At 59.6% G+C, this 17,746-nt stretch overlaps 2 protein-coding genes across 4 annotated transcripts in view; both read left to right on the top strand.

The window, feature by feature from the left end:
* Positions 1 to 1,419: 1,419 nt before the first annotated feature.
* LOC134172024 (vasoactive intestinal polypeptide receptor 1-like) lies at positions 1,420 to 5,272 on the top strand. Of its 2 annotated transcripts, none has more exons than XM_062634743.1 (9): positions 1,420 to 1,527; positions 1,766 to 1,858; positions 1,939 to 2,071; positions 2,279 to 2,432; positions 3,052 to 3,112; positions 3,306 to 3,372; positions 3,473 to 3,564; positions 3,791 to 3,920; positions 4,339 to 4,720. In XM_062634743.1, the coding sequence occupies exons 2-9, from the start codon at positions 1,779 to 1,781 to the stop codon at positions 4,399 to 4,401; spliced, it is 780 nt and encodes a 259-aa protein (XP_062490727.1). In that variant the 5' UTR covers positions 1,420 to 1,527; positions 1,766 to 1,778; the 3' UTR covers positions 4,402 to 4,720. The 2 variants fall into 2 exon arrangements, with proteins under 2 accessions (XP_062490727.1, XP_062490726.1); XM_062634742.1 differs by lacking the exon at positions 1,420 to 1,527 and having other exon boundaries at positions 1,602 to 1,858; positions 4,339 to 4,380; positions 4,638 to 5,272.
* Positions 5,273 to 8,285: 3,013 nt separating this feature from the next.
* The window catches only part of SCN4A (sodium voltage-gated channel alpha subunit 4), a 33,723-nt gene continuing 24,262 nt past the window's right edge, over positions 8,286 to 17,746 (top strand). The window contains exons 1-6 of one of the 2 annotated variants that reach the window (XM_062634750.1): positions 8,286 to 8,603; positions 14,512 to 14,807; positions 15,423 to 15,541; positions 16,401 to 16,490; positions 17,126 to 17,254; positions 17,354 to 17,445. In XM_062634750.1, coding sequence (XP_062490734.1) covers positions 14,547 to 14,807; positions 15,423 to 15,541; positions 16,401 to 16,490; positions 17,126 to 17,254; positions 17,354 to 17,445 — 691 coding nt within the window. In that variant the 5' untranslated portion in view covers positions 8,286 to 8,603; positions 14,512 to 14,546. Of the gene's footprint in view, positions 8,604 to 14,511; positions 14,808 to 15,422; positions 15,542 to 16,280; positions 16,491 to 17,125; positions 17,255 to 17,353; positions 17,446 to 17,746 lie in introns of those variants that run through there. The other variant, XM_062634749.1, reaches the window with a different exon arrangement.

Below are 17,746 nucleotides of genomic sequence, written 5' to 3'. Positions count from 1 at the left end.
ACAAATCCCTCCAAGCTTGGCCTTTTGCTGGAATGAGAGAAAAATGAATCACACTTGTCTGAGTCCCCATTCCCTGGCTGGGATTAGATGTGGCTTCAGGTTAATGTGCATCTATGAGGTTAATAATGTAGAAGATGTGCAAGGAGGATCGCTGGAAGTGTGGTGTCCATGGCTCATCCTGCTCTGCTGCAGCACTCACACTTCACGGCCCCACGTCTGCTTGGCCATGCTCATTTCCAGGGTGATTGGAGACCCATTGAAAGTTGAACCTGGTGCCGGGGAGAGAAGGCAAACACGTCTGAGCTGAGTGCTCTCCACAAGTCCTGCTTTCTCCTCTTCCCCCTCGGGCTGGAGGCATCCCGAGCTGACCCAGCTGCCGGAATCCAGGATAATTCCGCAGTATTACAGATGCCGCCGGGGAAGCCCAAGCCCTTCCCACCCCCTCATCCCTGGGGTTTTCCCCAGGAGCTCAGGGTCTGCTGCACCCCCAGGAAGCAGCAGCTCCCATCTCGCCGCGGGGCTCAAAGGGGAGGCGGTTCCCAGCAGCTCCTCGTTCCAGAGGGGGACGGCGCAGCCCCGCGGACCGGGTGACCGCGGCTCTCCCGTTACCTCCGTGTGCCCAAGGGGCTCTGCGCGTGTGTGCGTGCCCGGCACGTCCCTTCCCGCTGGCGCTGACCGTCCCGTCCCTCCCAGGCTGCCAGACGGAGTGGGATGGAGTCAGCTGCTGGCCAGCAGCGCCCCGCGGCCAGGCCCGGGCCCTCTCCTGCCCCGGCATCCTCCACGTCTTCAAGAGGACCGAAGGTGCAGTGCCGGGGGCATGCGGGAGGGCTCATCCCCTACCTGCCCTGGGGCCTTGTGCCCCCCCCCGCCCCTTCGCCCTTCCCCTCTGCTCCCTCTGCCCCATCCGAGAGCTTGGCACATACTGCACTGCAAAGGCTGCTGCCGAGGAAAGAGCCCCCAACCCTTCCATCAGCCAGTACCAAGCATCCCAAGTCCCGTCAGCTGCCAGAGGGGAGACTGAGCTGAGCTCTTAGGCAGAAGCTCTTCCCTGTGAGGGTGCTGAGGCGCTGGCACAGGGTGCCCAGAGAAGCTGTGGCTGCCCCATCCCTGGCAGTGTTCAAGGCCAGGTTGGACACAGGGGCTTGGAGCAAGCTGCTCCAGTGGAAGGGGTCCCTGCCCGGGAGCACTCCCAGGGACGGTGACCCCAGCACTGCCCTAGGCAGCCTGTTCCAATGCCTGAGGTGTTCGTGATCTCCGGAGCCATCTGGATATTTGGGATCTGGGTATGGGGATGCTGGCGCTGGGGTTTAGGCTCCATCCCGGAGAGCAGGTGCCATCCCCAGGCTGGATATCTGTGGGTGCTGGTGCAGAGGTGAAGCCCATGCCTCCTGTGAGGTCCCTTCTTGCTGCTGCAGCGCTGATCTGGAGGAACTGCACCAAGTCGGGATGGAGCCTCCCCAGCCCTCCCTACTACAGTGCCTGCGAGCTGGAGCCCATCGGCAACAACACCGAGGCGAAGGCAAGTGGGTACCCAGCAACTGTGGGACATCTCCCCAGCATCCCCTGCCCCACACTGACCCGTGCTGTTGGGCAATGGAATATGAATTTGCCCTCGGGGATATGGAGTTGGCTTCATCCTGGGTGCTGAGCTTCCCGGAGGGGTCTGAGCTGGGCTGGGCAAGGGCTGGGGCGTCCCCCTGCAGCCTCCCTGCCCATTGCAGGGCAGTGACTCCCAGCCCCGCCGGTGCTTTCCCTTCCAGAGGAGCTATTTTGTCACCATGAAGGTGCTTTACACCTGCGGCTACTCCACGTCCCTGGCAGCCCTGCTCCTGGCCATCGGCATCTTCTCCTGCTTCAGGTAGGGCTCCAGAAGTGGCTCCTGAAGGAGCCCATCTGCTCTCCCTGCTCCTCCCCGGGCCCAGCACGTCTCTCCCACAGGAAGCTGCATTGCACCAGGAATTCTATCCACATCCACTTCTTCACCTCCTTCATCCTGCGTGGAGCCGCTGTGTTCGCCAAGGATGCCGTCCTCTTCTCAGACGAGTCCATCGATCACTGCACCATGTCAACGGTAAGGCAGCAAGTCCCAGCCCAGGCACGGTGCAGGGGGGGCCGCAGGGAATGTGCAGGACTGGTGCATCATCCCTGGGGTGCTCTGAAAGGCCATCACAGGTCTCCCCGAGCGGATGGACAGGAGCTGACCATGTCCTGTGCCCCCAGGCAGGGTCTGATGCCAGCCAGCACCCCTGAGCCTTCCTCCTCCTCCTCGTCCTCCCAGGTGAGCTGCAAAGCAGCCATCGCCTTCTTCCAGTACTCGGTCCTGGCCAACTTCTACTGGCTGCTGGTGGAGGGCCTGTACCTGCAGACCCTGCTGCTGCTCGCCTTCACCTCGGACAAGAGGTACATCTGGTGGTACATCCTCATCGGCTGGGGTGAGTGCGGGGCTCCCCAGCACATCAACGCCTCCAGCATCGCCCCTGTGACCCACGCCAGGCACTTCTGGGGGTTGCCTGCTCTGAGACCCATCTGGCCCGAGCTCCACAGGCACCATGGTTCACGTGGCTGCTCTTGGCCCCCACCCCAGCCCCTCTCTGCACAGCCCTGTGCCTCCTGCCAGCCCCTGGGCCGGTTGGGCAGCCTGGCCTGATCCCTGCCCTTGTGGCATGTGTGCAGGATCACTCAAAAGGGAAATGTTTGCTAATGCTCAGCAAAGCCTTTGCAACAGCACCTGATACCAACCCATAGTGAGCATGGTCAGGATGGGGCAGAGACAGCTCCTTCTTTCTTCCTGCATCCATCTGGGGCTGGAATCACCTGTCCCAGGCGTCCACATTAGATGTAAGAGCACATAGAAGGGGAGGAGGGTAACCAGGATGTGACACAGGCACCTCAGCATCAGCGGGATCCTTTTAAAACCTGGAGAAGGGGGAATGTCACCTCCCTGACACCCCTCCGGCGCAGACACGTGGTTCTGGGGCTGGAGGGGAGGTACAGGGGTTCCTCAGAGCCCCGGTGGGATTCCATATCCCTGCCTGGTTCCTGTCCTTGCAGGCGTCCCCATGCTCACAGTCTGCGTATGGGTGGTCACCAGGCTGCAGTACGACAACCATGGGTAAGAGCAGCCGCCCCTCTGTGTTCTGCAGCCACGTGTCCCCCGTGCAAGCCCCAGGGGATGAAGCTCTTGCATGGGAGGCTCCGGAGGGGAGCACGGGTCAGCACTTTGATGCTGCCTCTGTTTTCTGGTGGGGCAAGAGGAGCAGTGCAGACGGGGCCGAGGCAGCAGAGCCCTTTCTCCTCTCCTGCAGGTGCTGGGATGACTACACCAACCCTTACTGGTGGGTGATCAAGGCTCCCATCCTCCTGGCCATATTTGTGAGTGTGGCCCCTGAACACCCCAGACCACAGGGTCCCACATGGACAGGGGCATCCAGCCAGGGTCTGTGCAGAGCCTGAGATGGGCTTCCCATGGCAGGTGAACTTCCTCATCTTCCTCAATGTCACCAGGATGTTAGCGCAGAAGATCCGCTCCCCGGACATCAGCAGGAACTACAAGCAACAGTACATGTACGGGCTGGCTTGGGCAAGGGGACCTTTCCTCTCCTGGTTTCTGGGGTGACCCAGAGCAGCAGGGACCCCTCCCTAGAGGAGAGCAGTGCTTGGAGCCCCAAAACCTGCCTGTCATTGCAAACCTGCTCCGGGTTAACCCCGAGCTCTTGGGCAGGTCTCAGTGATGGCTCAGCAGGACCCCGGCCTGTGCCCAGGGCCCCTCTCATGCCACCGCTCTCCGCAGGAGGCTGACGAAGTCCACGCTGCTCCTCATCCCCCTCTTTGGGGTGCACTACGTGGTGTTCGCGCTCTTTCCCGAGCACATCGCTGTGGATGCTCGGCTCTGCTTCGAGCTGGTCCTCGGCTCCTACCAGGTACAAACTGGGGGCGATCACAGCAGCAGAGATGCACAAAGTGCTTTGGGTTGAAGGGACCTTAAAGCTCACCCAGCTCCAACCCCTGCCACGGGCAGGGACACCTTCCACTGGAGCAGCGTGCTCCAAGCAACCCATCACATGGGGAGGCAGAGACCCCAGGTACCCATCCCAGCCCAAACCAGGAGCCGCTGGGATGTGCTGCTGGGGCTTTTCACTCTTCTGGGAGAGGCCTGTGTCCCGGGCACCCCTCGAACACCAGGGACAAAGCACAAGGGTTGTGGCCCACTGAACAACTTGCTTTAACCCTCTCCTGCCCATGGGATGGGGTGAGAGATGTGGGGGGTGCTAAACGAAGGCAGGAGATGAGCATGAAGGGGTCTAGCTGGGTAAAACTTGCTCTCCCTGTCCTTGCCAGGGGTTCCTGGTGGCTCTGCTCTACTGCTTCCTCAATGGGGAGGTGAGTGTGTCCCCAGCCTGAGTTCCCTGGGTGCCACAGCCACATATGTGGGCACCCAGACCCCCCCCAAGGGTGCACCCCAATGAGCACGGCATGGCATGCATACAACCATGCATGTGTGCACACAGACATGCATGGGGGCCCTTCCCTTCTTGCACTCTGAACCCCCTGTCGAGGCCTGGGTGCAGCTCCTGCCCCTCCATTGGGTGCTGCCTGGTGGCCCTGAGCGCCAGCACTGGCCCCTGGTGTTGGTTCAGGTCCAGGCTGAGATCAAGCGGAACTGGGGCAAGTGGCAGTCATCGATGGAGAGCAACGTCTTCAACCTGGTGACCCAAGACTTCACAGCATGATGAGGATGGCGCTGGTGGAAACACACCCTCGAGGACGGGGGGGGAAGCTCCATGCCTGCTGCCCCATAAACACAATAGGAAGGATTCTGTAGGATCTGGGTCTGGCATCCTTGGAGGGCTGTTGGGATGTTGAGCTCTGCCTGCTCAGGTGCTGGTGGCTCTTGTGGCTCCCTGTGAGTGTCCTCCCTGCCCAAAGCTCTCTTTGCAGTGTGGTCAGTGTTTCAGGCAAAGGGAATAGACCCTCCCCACCTTTTCTGCCCTGGGAATGGGTAGGAAGGACAAGCAGCATTTTACATTCACATCAGTGGCAGTTTCCATTTAGCACTGGAATGAAAACTGGAGCAGCCCCAACCCTGCAGGGATTTACTGCTCGTTACTTTCCCCTCCTTTCTTGGTTTACAGAATCATTTTGAGCTCTCCCAAGGGCTTTGCATTGCAGGGACAGGAGAGTTTGCCAGCAGCAGGACTGCCCCGTCTTCACTGGGGACTTGTTTGCCTGGGACTGGGGAGGCTTTTGCCAATAAAGCCTTGTTCTGAACCCAGCATCCCTTCCCAGAGGATTTCCTGTGCTCACCAGGCCCAGGTAACTGGGGCCCAGGAATTCCAGAGGGTGGAAGCTCTGCTGGTAACTGGAATGTCTGCAGACACCTCCCAGGGAGGGAAGTACCTGTTATCGCTCTGCCTGTTGAAGCAGCAGCCCCTGGGTATGGCCATGGGGAGGAGATGAAGAAGAGCACAAGATGGGTGCGTCACGAGGTGCTGTGGGGCCGTGTCTCCTCTGGGTCAGAGCTGCCGCCACCAGGCCTCATCCTGGCCCTGTTCAAGCCCACGAGCATCCTTCACCCTCCCTGCCTGCGCTGCTGCCGTGACAAGCACTATCCCTAGGCCTCAGATGCCCTTTCCCCAAAAGACCGGAGCCACCCAGTCCCACAGAGCTTCCCACACTTCCTGGGCTGTCATTTCTGCCTGCAGCCCTGTGTCCTGCCTTAAATAAGCCCCCCTTGTCGGCTCCTGCCCAGCTGCAGGATCTCAGCGATCCCATCTTGTTTCACAAAGAGGCACTGAGAGGCAGAGAGAGCCCCAGACGGTCTGGGGTGAGATGGAAGATGTCCCATCAAACAACGCCCGGGCCAGCGCCGCCAGCCAGCAGAGCTCCAGAGGAACATGGGAGCTGTCACATGGATGCCTGCAGACAGGGAGAGACTGCAGGTGAACAAACATCCCTCTTCATCATTAGCAAGGAAGATGCTGTTCAGGCATCAGGTACCGGCCAAGGGGAATGGCTTGAACCTGCCCGAGGGGAGACTGAGATGAGCTCTTAGGCAGAAGCTCTTCCCTGTGAGGGTGCTGAGGCGCTGGCACAGGGTGCCCAGAGAAGCTGTGGCTGCCCCATCCCTGGCAGTGTTCAAGGCCAGATTGGACACAGGGGCTTGGAGCAAGCTGCTCCAGTGGAAGGGGTCCCTGCCCGTGGCAGGGTTGGAGCTGGAGGAGCTTCAGGTCCCTTCCAGCCCACCCCAGGCTGGGCTCTGCTGAACCCCGGCAGAGCAAACCCAGTTTTTTCCAGCACGGTCCCTGCACCCCTTTGCTCACCGGGCCCCGGGTCCCTGCCCGCGGGCCGGGGCTGTTTTGCCGGGGCCCGGCTGGGGGCGTTGTGTCCCCGCGGTGCCCTCGGCCCCGGGGTGTCCGCAGCACCCGGACCCGGACCCGGCGGGACCCTGCGCGGCCCCGGGTGCGGGGTGAGGGGGGACCGCACGGCTGCGGGCAGCGCGCACCCGGCCCCGCTTCCTGCCCGGGGCTCCTCCGGGATCCGCCTCATCAGCGACGGGGCTGGACGGGGCTCAGGGCGTGGAGAGCTCTGCTCCTGTGAGCCCGTTGCTCCTGCCCCTGCCGCAGCCCCTGCTCCGCCGGGGGCTCACCCTGTGCTTGTCCCCACGCTGTCGCCCTGCTCTGCCCCTGCAAACGTCCCTTGCCTCAAGCACCGCCGTTTGCTTCCACCCTGCTCCGTGCCGGCCTCGCTGCCTGCGCCCAGCTCCTGCCTGCGGCAGCCGATGGCACCTGCTGGGCATCCCCTGATTTGCCTGCTCTGACCAAAGGAGCAAGTGGGAAGTGACCACAGACACAGCGGGTCCCTGTCCCTGTCCCTGTCCCTGTCCCTGTCCCTGCCTCCTCAGCAGCCAAAACCACCGGGCACTCCCGGGATGCTTTGTGCCCACGGGAATGGATCCGTGCTTTGGTGCTGAGCTCCCAACAGACTCCCGGTACTCCCTGGCCTGGCTGCAGTGATTACTGTTAGTGAGCTAACACGGGGCTCTCCACTCCCTCCTTCCCTTGGCTTCAGCCTCTCTAAGCCTACCCTGGGCTCCAAGTCAGCAAAAAGAGCCCTGGGGTCTGCTTTTAAGTGAGGGAAGTTCTGCTTCCCAAAGCGTCTCCTGCATGGCACTGGTGCTCTGTCCCGTGCTGCAGAACCTTCCCTCAGGAGCTGAGCCCGCTCTCCTGAGCTGCTTTCCTTACACGGACAGAAAAAGGAAATTATGGGGTGAAAAGCAGACCTCAGCCAAGGAAAGTCGCTCCGCAGCTTCCTGTGTGTCTGGGTCCACAGCCTGGCCCTGTTTCCATTCACTGCATGGGATGCCATGGGCACAGGAGCCCTGGGTGAGGGCCTGGAGGCAGGGAAAGGCAGAGTGTCCTGGGAACGCTCCAGTGAGGGATGTCATGATGGGGAGGGCAGGTCCTGCAGCTCCAGTACAGCCTGCACCAGCGTGGGAAAGTTGTGCAGGGTATTTTGGGAGCGGAGGAGCAGCACAAGGGTTGCACAAAGGCGGCAGCGCTGGAGGGATGAGTCCCCTCCGACCAGGCTGAGTGTTGGGGTGCTTGGTTCACGCCCAAGGCAGCCCCATAGGCCCCAAAAGTAGTGACCCTTGTAAGCTGGGTGCCCACTCTGAGCCTCCAGAACTGCTTGGACATGCAAACAGCACCCAAAGGCCTCACCAGGAAGGGGAAACAGGGAGACAACCACATGGCAAGGTCCAGTTTTGCACCATTCTGTGCTACCCTGGTCCCGGCTCAGTCCCACAGGGATCCCCCTGAGCAGGGGAAGCAGGAAGGGACACGGATGAGCTGTGACCCTGCTGGGTGCTGCCTGTCCTGCCCATCGGATGCTCCTGGGGTGCAAAGAAGCGTGGTGCTGGGGCAAAGGTGGGCAGAAGCCGCGGGTGGGGGGAGCGGGGAGATGAAGCAGGAAGAGCAGGAGCCCCTCACTGCAAGAGGAGCCGCAGCCGGTGCCGGGCGCTGCGCGGTGGGAACTGCACTCCCAAAGAGCCGCGGGCTCAGGGACGCCGCTGGCAGAGGCTGGCACCGGCTCCCCCGCTCGCGGATGTCCCGCTGCTCTTTCCAATTGCGTGTCCCTTCTGGGAGAGAGGGATGGGGAGGTGCTGGCCAGGCCCCTTCCCACCTCCCCTCCACCTCCCCGGCCCCATTTGGTGCCAAAGCCGTCCCGAAGCCACCTCGCCACCGGGGACACGCTCCTCGGGCACCGCAACCGCTGATCCCCGGCTCCGAGCATGGTCCCCGGGGGCGCGGGCACATCCCTGTGCACGCAGGATCCCGGGAATGCCGGGCGATGCGGGCACGGGGGCTGCCGGCGCTGCCAGCACCGTGATTGGCACCGCGGGGGACGAATGTCACTGCTGAGACGCGGCTGAGGCTACCTGAAGGACCCCGCATGTCCTCAGGTTTCAGTCATGACCATCTGACAGCAGCAGCAGCTGCGCTGCCAACAGCCACTCGCGGAGCCAAAGCCTCCAGGAGTCGAAGGAGAGGGAAATTCTGGCCCTAAAAGGTCTCTCCTTGGGATTTTGCTCTCTCCACCCAACAGTAAGTACTGGATTCAGGCCTGGGATGCTGCCAGGCCCCCAGGCAGGGTCTACGGGTCTCGGATGTCCCCGTGTTTGTCACTGTCACTGTGCCCGGAGCGGTCCAAGCAACACGGGGGCTCCACCACCGGAGTGCTGGAGGTGGATGGGAGCCCCCGTGCTCACCGGGGTGGGTTCAGAGCTGTCGGCACCCGCCGGACCCCCGGCATGGAACCAGCCCGGGATGGGGGGAGAAAGCCCCCACAAAGGCACCGTCAGGGCACAGGGACGAGGGTGTCAGAGCCACCGGACCCTCGGTGGTCACGGAGCGGCTGCTGGAGGAGAGGGGACGGTGGGGATGTGACGGCAACCGGTTTGTGAAGCACCTTCCCGCCGGAGGAAGGCAGCTCCAGGCAGGGCTCAGGAGTCGCCTTTCTCCTGCCTTCTCCTCCTGGGATCTAAATATAAACCTCGGCTGGGCCAAGCCAAGGTTGCAGCAAAGGTCTGCGGGTGCTGCTCAGTGTCCCCTTTCGGGAAGGCGCCTGCGCCTGCAGAGCCCCTGCAGGGACCCCGCGGGGAGCAGAGGAGGACGCGGGACCCCCCTGCCCTTCCCGAGCAGCGGTGTCAGGGTGACACCATCGTTTCCCCATTCACACAGCGGGGTTGCACGCAGAGCCGATGGCTGTGGGGTGCTGGGGACACAGGGTGAGCCCCATATGGGGCTCAGGGCTCAGTTCCCCCTAAGGGCAGTGGGGAACAGGCAGTGCCAGGGGGGATTCAGCTCATTTGGGGGCTGTTGGATCCATCCACGTGCCAGCAGCGGGTGCACGGGGATGTGCAAAGCTCCCATCCCTTGCTGCGTGTGTAGGGACAAGGTTTTAGAGTTTATCCAGAGGGAAGCAGCCACCCTCATCCCCCTGGATCTCTTGGTCCCATTCTGCGTCCCTGCTCTCTTGCTTGTTGCAGTTGCAGAGTGAAGTTTGCAGATAAGCACAAGCATTTCCTCCCCTGCCCACACTGCTGCTGCTATAGAAGTGAGGGGTCAGTCTGGGCATGCAGTGATTTAACAGTGGATACCGATGGGGGGGCAACAATTCCATAAATCCCAGGAGACAGCAGCACACCCCAACAGGTCCTGGAGGGGGGATCCTGCACATGTAGCTGATGGTTTGATGGTGCCTCCTCTAGTCCTTGCTAGAAAATAGCCTGATGTTCTAATGGTTCAGGGGGGGAAAAGGGCATATTTACTGGAACTGGAGAACACAGAGTCCTGCCTTGACTCGGGTGTGCTAACATTGAAATAGCATCTTCTATTTTCCACTGCCTGCATAAGGGTCCAGTGAGCATCACTCAGGGCAAAAAGTGCCTGTGGAGCTACTCGGGCAGATCCGTCTCTCGCTGGGAAACTTGCTGGATTTGGGCTAGGAGGGCGAGCAGCAGGTATTGAGACACCAGCATCGTTCCTGTGCTCAGCAGGTTGGATTAACCAGGTCATTCCTACAGAGGGGAGGAAGAGGGGAATCGTGCCGGAGGGTCTGGGGAGTTTTGATGGCAAAGATCTGAGCTCCAGAGACGCCGGGGTGGGTGCTCAGCCTCTGTGCCTGTCTGTCTGTCCAGCTGCCTCCCTCCTTGGCTATTTATACAGCCCTTGGGAACATCTCCCTTTCGAGTCTCCCTTCTCCAGATCCAAGTGGATTTGAATGAGATCCCTCCGGAGCTGGAGGGCAAGAGGGGGGTCTGCAGGGCTCAGCACTCGGAGCTGGGCGCGGGGAGGGCTGTGATGGCTGCAGGTGCCCTGTGTTGGTGCTGGTTTGCAGGATGCTGCTGCAGGGTATTGGGCTACAGCGGCTGTGATGGGAAATGGCATCCCCCAGCCCTGCGATGCTGCCCTCAGAGTGTGAATCCCATGGGAGCATCAGGCCTAGGGCTGCTCCCAGCGCTGCTTGGTGGTGGGAGCAGTGGGGCCGTGTCTGTCCTGGCATCCCTTGGAGTGGCTGGGTCTCTGCCCCCCAAGCCTGGGGCACGCATGGGGGCCAGGAGGTCCTTATGGCCCCACGCCACCCTCCCTCCCCCCACGCTGTCCCCTCGCTCAGATCGTTTCCAAGCCATGAGAGCTGCTGGCAGGGAGGAGCAGGGGCTTTGGGCGACACCGAGTGCAGGCAGCGGGCAGGGGGCAAATGCAGAGTCCCTGCTCTAACTCTTCCCCTTCTGCTCCAGCCTCCACCAAGGCCAAACCCCCTGAAATTAACCCAGGCATCTACCCACCCCAGCATCCCCTTTCCAGCAATCCCATCCCGGGATCAACAGGGACAGGGGGATGAGAAGGAGGTGGGGATGGGGTGGTCCCTCCACTTCTGCCACCCCTGGCTCCAGGCAGGAGGGGGTTAGCGCATTGCTGCAGGATGTTGCAACCTCCTATTTCCATCTGTGGCCTTGGAGAGCATCTGAGGACTTCACAGCTTCCAGCCTACGTCGGCCATCTCCTCCTTCCACCTCCTCCTGCCAGCACATTGAGGTACCCTTGGTAGGGCTGCAGGCAGAGAGCAAAGTGCCAGAGCTTGAGTAAATCCAGGATGATAGTAATTGATGAATTGTAGTAACGTAGTTTCCATGTGGCTCCTGATGCCGGTGGCCAGAGAGGAGGCACCTCTGCAGGGTTCGTGTACGTCCCATGGGGAGGTTGTGCCCCCTCGGCACGTTCAGCTCCAAGGATTTGGCTCTCCAAGGGAAGGCAGTGGTGACACGGGCTCTGCTGTGTCTTTGTAAGGAGCTGGGGCCAGGGAGCAGCATCTTGTGTGGCAGGGGATGGACAGGGGCTGGGAACGTTTGGAGACCTCCTCTTGGTCTGCCCACGAAAGGCAGCATCGAGGAGGCAGAAGGCAGCAGGGCAGAATCATTCCCATAGCACTGAACTCGTTCAATGCGTGCTTAAAGCCAGGGCAACCACCGAGCATTACTGCAGAGGGATTAGCACCCAGTGAGTGACCTTGGCTGGCCTGCACCAGCCTGGGGGACCCTGCTGGCACCTGAAGAGCATGAACTTGCTGCAGCACCTCAGCCCCCCTGGTCTGAGTAGGAAAAGTCATCCCCAGGCTCGCTCTGGAGTTTCCCAGGGGCTTTCAGCAGACCACCCCTTCTCCTTGGTACCGTGCGAGCCACAGGCTCCCTGGGATGATGGATGTTGCTTGGAAGCATCCCGCATTCCTGCAGGCACAGCTGGCTTGGGCCATGCTTCAGGTGCAGGAACAAAACACACCCAGAAGAGGGTGAAGCTCAGTGGTGACAGGAGGTGGCACAGGGGGACATGTCCCTAACAGGAGCTGGGCTTGGTGGGCAAGAGGCTGGAGTTGGAGCCATGTAGGCCATGGGACTTCCAGCCCAGCATGGAGAAGGCTCAGGCCATTAGTCAAAGGATAATGCTGGAAATGAAGAATTACCTTTTTTCTCACTAAGTCTTCCAAGCCCAAAGCTCAATGAGAACAGAGGGGGAAGAGGCTTGGGGTGAATCTCTCCGGATTTGTTGGTGTTATTTTCAGTGTTATATTCTTTCCATGAAAACTCAGCATCTTTAAACCAGGTCAGCCTAAAAACGCACCGAGCCCATGGCAGGCTCAGAGGGCAGTTACAAGAGGTGTTTTGTAGAGCAGAACATTTTTGAGACTTCACATTGATGTTCTCAGACTTTGCAATGTAGTTAGAGCAAAGCATTAAGGGGATGACAAGATATCTGGGGATAGTCAGCATCAGACTCTCAAATAGCACATTATCATGTTACAGAAAGGGACATCGTTTATAAAATGGCTAATTTTGTCTGGCACAATTGAAAAGTGTTAATCCCGGTTACTGCTGGAAACTCAGAATCTCAAGCTCACTAATGCAGCTCCAGGCCCCGCTCAGCAGGCAGGCAAATCACCCCTGGGCAGGTCTGGAAGAGAATTTCTACAACCCTGTGCTATTTGTAGGCAGAAAAAGTACAAAAAAGGTTTCACATTAGATTTTCATTTCAATTTTCTCTCTTTTCAAAACTCAGGGAAAATACAATAGGAAATAAACTACAGCGTAAAGGGGCACCAGGAAACCTGGAGAGGGGCTTTGGACAAGGGATGGAGGGACAGGACAGGGGGAATGGCTTTAACCTGCCAGAGGGGAGACTGAGATGAGCTCTGAGGCAGAAGCTCTTCCCTGGGAGGGTGCTGAGGCGCTGGCACAGGGTGCCCAGAGAAGCTGTGGCTGCCCCATCCCTGGCAGTGTTCAAGGCCAGGTTGGACACAGAGGCTTGGAGCAAGCTGCTCCAGTGGAAGGGGTCCCTGCCCATGGCAGGGGTTGGAGCTGATTGATCTTTAAGGTCCCTTCAACCCAAACCACTCTGTGGTTCTATGAAACCCCTGCAGGACTTTTCAAGCTCTGACATCCCTAGGAACCTGCCAGAAGGGTTTTTTCAGGTGTACAGAGGTGGGGAACATAGAGGCGGTAAGGACTTTGGTATTTAATCACCCCATAAAGCTCCCTGTTCTCTATGGATGCATAAATGCTGTCCTGACCACACTGAGTGTCCTCACCTTGGGTGAGGTTTGAACATGCACATGTTCTGCTGGCAGTGGGTCTCCTGGCCAGTGTTGGTTTTGTACCTATTTAACACACGCATGGGTGGGCTCACGGGGCATGCAGCAGGGTTGGGACAGCGAGACCCATGGCATGGCTCCTGGGTGAGGAGAAGGCTGCCACAGGGATTGGGAGCACAAGGATGGATGCAGCAGCACTTGGGATGCACGTGACTGAGAACCCATCGCTGGGCCGTGACTCATCCCCAGACCCCGGGGTCCCAGCTGCGCCCTATTGCACCATCCCACCCCACCCCGGGTGTCCTCATGGGATGAATAAAGGGAGGGTGGGGAGGGCTGTGCTGTGCGCAGTCAGCCTCTGGGTGCTGGGTTGCTGTGTTCCCGGAGGTTTTGGGGTGCAGGCGGCAAGGAGTGGGGTGCTGCAGGGCTGCGATCGCAGCGGGCTGCGCTGCGCTGGGGCTGTGTGCGCAGCAGGGGCCTCTTGCCAGAGCTCTATCGCTGCTGGCGGCTGCTTTACCTCCCCGGGGGCTCGCAGGGGGTCTCTGGCCTGGGCAGCCTCAGGCTCCCGGGAGCGCTTTCCCAGCGCGGTTCTGGGCCGTGCCCGGCTCCGCGGGCTCGGAGCGCGGTCCCTGCGCGGGTGCTGCCGCCCCGAGCGCCCCGCAGCGCCCTGCGGCGGGGCTCCAGCTGCCTCCAGCCATCACGGCGCGGGTCGGGTTTCCGCACCCCCATGACTCTGCTCATTCCTCCTCCCATGGCAGGACCGGGGCTCCGAGCGGGCAGCACCGGCGCTGTTTCAGCCCCGGTCTCCTCTTCCTCCCGTGGATCCGTTTGCAGGGCTGGTGTTCCCACCATAAGGACGTGGAGCTGCTGGAGCCAGTCCAGAGGAGGCCACAGGGATGCTCAGGGGCTGGAGCAGCTCCCACGTGGAGCCAGGCTGGGAACACGGGGCTGTTCAGCCTGGGGAAGAGAAGCTGTGCGGGGACCTCAGAGCAGCTTCCAGTGTCTGAATGGGGCTACAGGGATGCTGGAGAGGGACTCTTCCTCAGGGACTGCTCTAGCGGAAGGTGGCCCTGCCCACAGCAGGGGATTGGAACTGGATGAGTTTTAAGGCCCCTTCCAACACAAACCAGTCTGGGATTCTGTATCATAAGATGCTTAACCTGATGGTGCTTTTTGCTTGGAAGCTGAATTGGGGTCTTGGATGAGGAGCACATGTGGTGTTCCATCATCAGGTGATCCATGCATAATAATCTTCCTTGCAAGTTCAAACCCCATTTGCAAACGCTGCCTAGACCCTTCCATCCCCTTGCTCGGGGGCTGAGCAGCCGCATCCCACCCCAGCACTGTCTTCTCCCTGTGTCCCCGCAGGCTGGGCACCGGCGTCCTGGTTGCAGAATGAGAGCATGGCCGGCCTGCACATCCCGGGCATCGAGAACCTGCGCCCCTTCACACCCGCCTCGCTGGCTGCCATCGAGCAGCGCATCGCCGAGGCCGAGGCGCTCCGGATAAAGCGGCAGCATGTGGAGCTGCCCGAGGAGGAAGAGATCAAACCCAGGAGCGACCTGGAAGCTGGGAAGAACCTGCCCCTCATCTATGGTGACCCCCCCCCGGAGCTCATTGGGACCCCGCTGGAGGACCTGGACCCATTCTACAAGGATAAGAAGGTGAGGGGCAGAGCTTAGCCCATGGGCAGACCTGGCTTTCATAGAACCATAGAACGGTTTGGGTTGGAAGGGACCTTAAAGCATCTCCAGCTCCAACCCCTGCCATGGGCAGGGACCCCTTCCACTGGAGCAGCTTGCTCCAAGCCCCTGTGTCCAACCTGGCCTTGAACACTGCCAGGGATGGGGCAGCCACAGCTTCTCTGGGCACCCTGTGCCAGCGCCTCAGCACCCTCACAGGGAAGAACTTCTGCCTTAGATCTAACCTGAACTTCCCCTGTTTCAGTTTGAATCCAACACCCCTTGCCCTATTGCTACAGTCCCTGATGAAGAGCCCCTCTCCAGTGTCCCTGTAGGCTTCAAATGTATGTCCAAGAAAAAGGCCAAAGCATGCACCTCCTATTTCAGCCATGCCCCAGGGTCTCATCTGAGCCCATCTTGGCTTCCTATAGCCCCAGGCTGCTGTGGTTGCTTCTCCAAAGCAGAACATCCTTTCCTTGGCCTTTGGAGATCCCAAGCATGCATAGCGGTCTCACCTCTAATGGCAGCACTTGGTCTATGGGTGTTTTGGGGTGTACAAAAGAGCTAACCCATCTCCCTCCTACCTCTCCTCCACAGACATTCATAGTCCTCAACAAAGGGAAGTGCATCTACCGCTTCTCGGCAACCCCTGCCCTCTACCTGCTGGGGCCCTTCCACCCCATCCGCAGAGGAGCCATCAAAGTGCTCATCCATTCATATCCTTGCCCTCTGCAGTGCTGCTCCATTGCCAGGTCAAACCCTGATGCTCAGAGTGCAACCAATCATGGGAGAGGTGCTTCCCAATGGTGTGGGGAGCAAATCTCCTGGGCTGGCCCCCTCCATGGCCAGGACCCTTCTTGAGGAGTGGGTGTTTGACAGCTTTGGGTGGCACCAAGAGCTCAGTCATAAAGGGAAGGAATCCGTTTGGTTGGAAAAGGGAAGAAATTCCAGTGTTGCAGCTTCCCAGGAAGAGGTCTGAGGTCTGGCAAAACTTGGAAAGGAAGGAGAATGTTTACAGGTCAGAAGATCCTGACCCATCCAGGAAGCAGGTACATTGGGGATGTTTGGGAGAGGGAAGGCAGAGGAACCAGGACACGGGTACAGGGCAGGAAGGAGGCAGTTTGGTCAGTGCTGGGATTTTGGGTGTGAGACAATCAGAGATGGAAAGACAGGAATGGATGCCAGGAGCAAGAGGGACACTAGGATGGGTGGAAGGTGATCCCACAGAGCTGTGGTGACAGCAGGGGTTGGTGGCCAGGAGGAGGGAGGAAATAGATGGGGTGTTTGTGGCAGAGGACCAGAGAAGTGGGGAAAGCTTTGTCCTGGGGTGATGGAGAGGAAGGAGCATGGGACAAGAAGGGGAGGCAGAGCCAACACCATGGAGATGGGGAGAGCAGCAGAAAGGGAGGGCAAGGGCCAGGACCATGCATGGGAGCAGAAGGAAAGTGTGAGCGCAGGACTGAGACGGGAGACATGGGACCAAGGTGGGAGCCAGGACAAGAGCTTGGCTTCATAACGGTGTGAAAGGGGGAATCCAGAGCACAGCCACAGTGTTTCTCCTTGACCAGGATGTAAATTGTTCAGCATGTTGATCATGATCACCATCTTAACCAACTGCGTGTTTATGACGATGAGCAACCCCCCGGCGTGGTCCAAGAACGTGGAGTAAGTCCCTGCCTCCTCCACCAGCCATGGAGCATCCCGGCTTGGCCTTGCTCAGCAGGGACAGGACAAGGCTGAGAGAGCAGTGTTGGGATGCAGGCACCCTTCAGAGGAGGAGAGGGGTCACTGGAGGTGCTGGTGGCCCTCATCTCAGAAGGGATGTCCATGCTCTGCAAAGGCATTGCAAAGAGTGGGAATGTTTCAGAGCTGCCCAAAATCTGGTGGGTTCCCTGTGACAGGAGACCACTGCAGGGCAGGTTGGGTCAGGACAAGTCAGCAGTGAGAGTCTGGAGAGGCTGAGCAGATCCAAGGAGCATGGGCAGCCAGCCCCTGGGAGAAGGGGAAATGCAGCATGTTCTGCTGTGGTTCTGCACAGCTGGGCCTCAGCAGGGCTCTGCAGAGAGCGTGGTGGTGGGAGATCAGCAGGATCAGAGGTACTGCAGAAGCCACCAAAGGGATTGGTACCTCAGGATACCTCAGCTTGCCCTGCAAGGTGAAGCACCCCAAGAACCCAGCAGCCTGTGACCCCCAAGCTCAGCTTCCTGCCATGGTCCTGCTGTCAGGGATAGACAAAACCTCATCCTGAGCTGGCCCGTGGACCCGGGTGAGCTTCCCCATGGTCACCGTTCCCATTCCAGATACACCTTCACCGGGATATACACCTTTGAGTCCCTCATCAAGATACTGTCAAGAGGCTTCTGCATCAATGACTTCACATTCCTGCGCGACCCGTGGAATTGGCTGGACTTCATGGTCATCTCCATGGCGTGAGTGTGGTGGGATGGGGGCAGGAGGAGGGCTGACAAACAGGGGTGTAGGTGCCTGTCTGCAGAGCCCCTGAAGCCCTCTCCTCTCCTGTCCTGCAGCTACATTACCGAGTTTGTGGACCTGGGGAACATCTCTGCCCTCAGAACCTTCCGTGTCCTCCGTGCCTTGAAAACCATCACCGTGATACCAGGTGGGACTTAAAGAAGGGGTTTCCTGTCTGTGTCTTCCCTTTCCTTGAGCTCAGGTTTTCCCACAGTTCACATCAATTCCCTGTTCTTTTGACAGCTCAGAGAGAAAACAGAGGAAATAAGGTAACCCTTATTTTCCACATGGCTTTTGGCTCAGGTCCTGCTGATTCCACATCTTCAAATAAGCTGCTCTCACTTCTTTTGGCCAAGGAAAGCTCCTGATGGGCCAGATGTGTTGTTTGTAGAGTCCTTGGAGATGCCTTAAGTGGGCTTGTTCTCATGTTGTGTTTATGGGCTCGATTA

The sequence above is a fragment of the Pezoporus occidentalis genome, unplaced genomic scaffold (assembly GCF_034315485.1).
Source record: "Pezoporus occidentalis ecotype Australia unplaced genomic scaffold, CSIRO_AGI_Poc_V1 ctg439, whole genome shotgun sequence".
Taxonomy (NCBI): Eukaryota; Metazoa; Chordata; class Aves; order Psittaciformes; family Psittacidae; genus Pezoporus; species Pezoporus occidentalis.
This window is presented reverse-complemented; position numbering and strand designations above follow the sequence as displayed.

What these genes read in the sequence shown, in the direction of transcription:
- LOC134172024 (XM_062634742.1), top strand. Translation starts at nt 1,779, where the DNA reads ATGAAGGTGCTTTACACCTGCGGCTACTCCACGTCCCTGGCAGCCCTG. An exon ending in CCATCCTCCTGGCCATATTT is followed by an intron (nt 3,373 to 3,472) that starts GTGAGTGTGGCC and finishes TTCCCATGGCAG; the next exon opens with GTGAACTTCCTCATCTTCCT. An exon ending in TGGTCCTCGGCTCCTACCAG is followed by an intron (nt 3,921 to 4,338) that starts GTACAAACTGGG and finishes TGTCCTTGCCAG; the next exon opens with GGGTTCCTGGTGGCTCTGCT.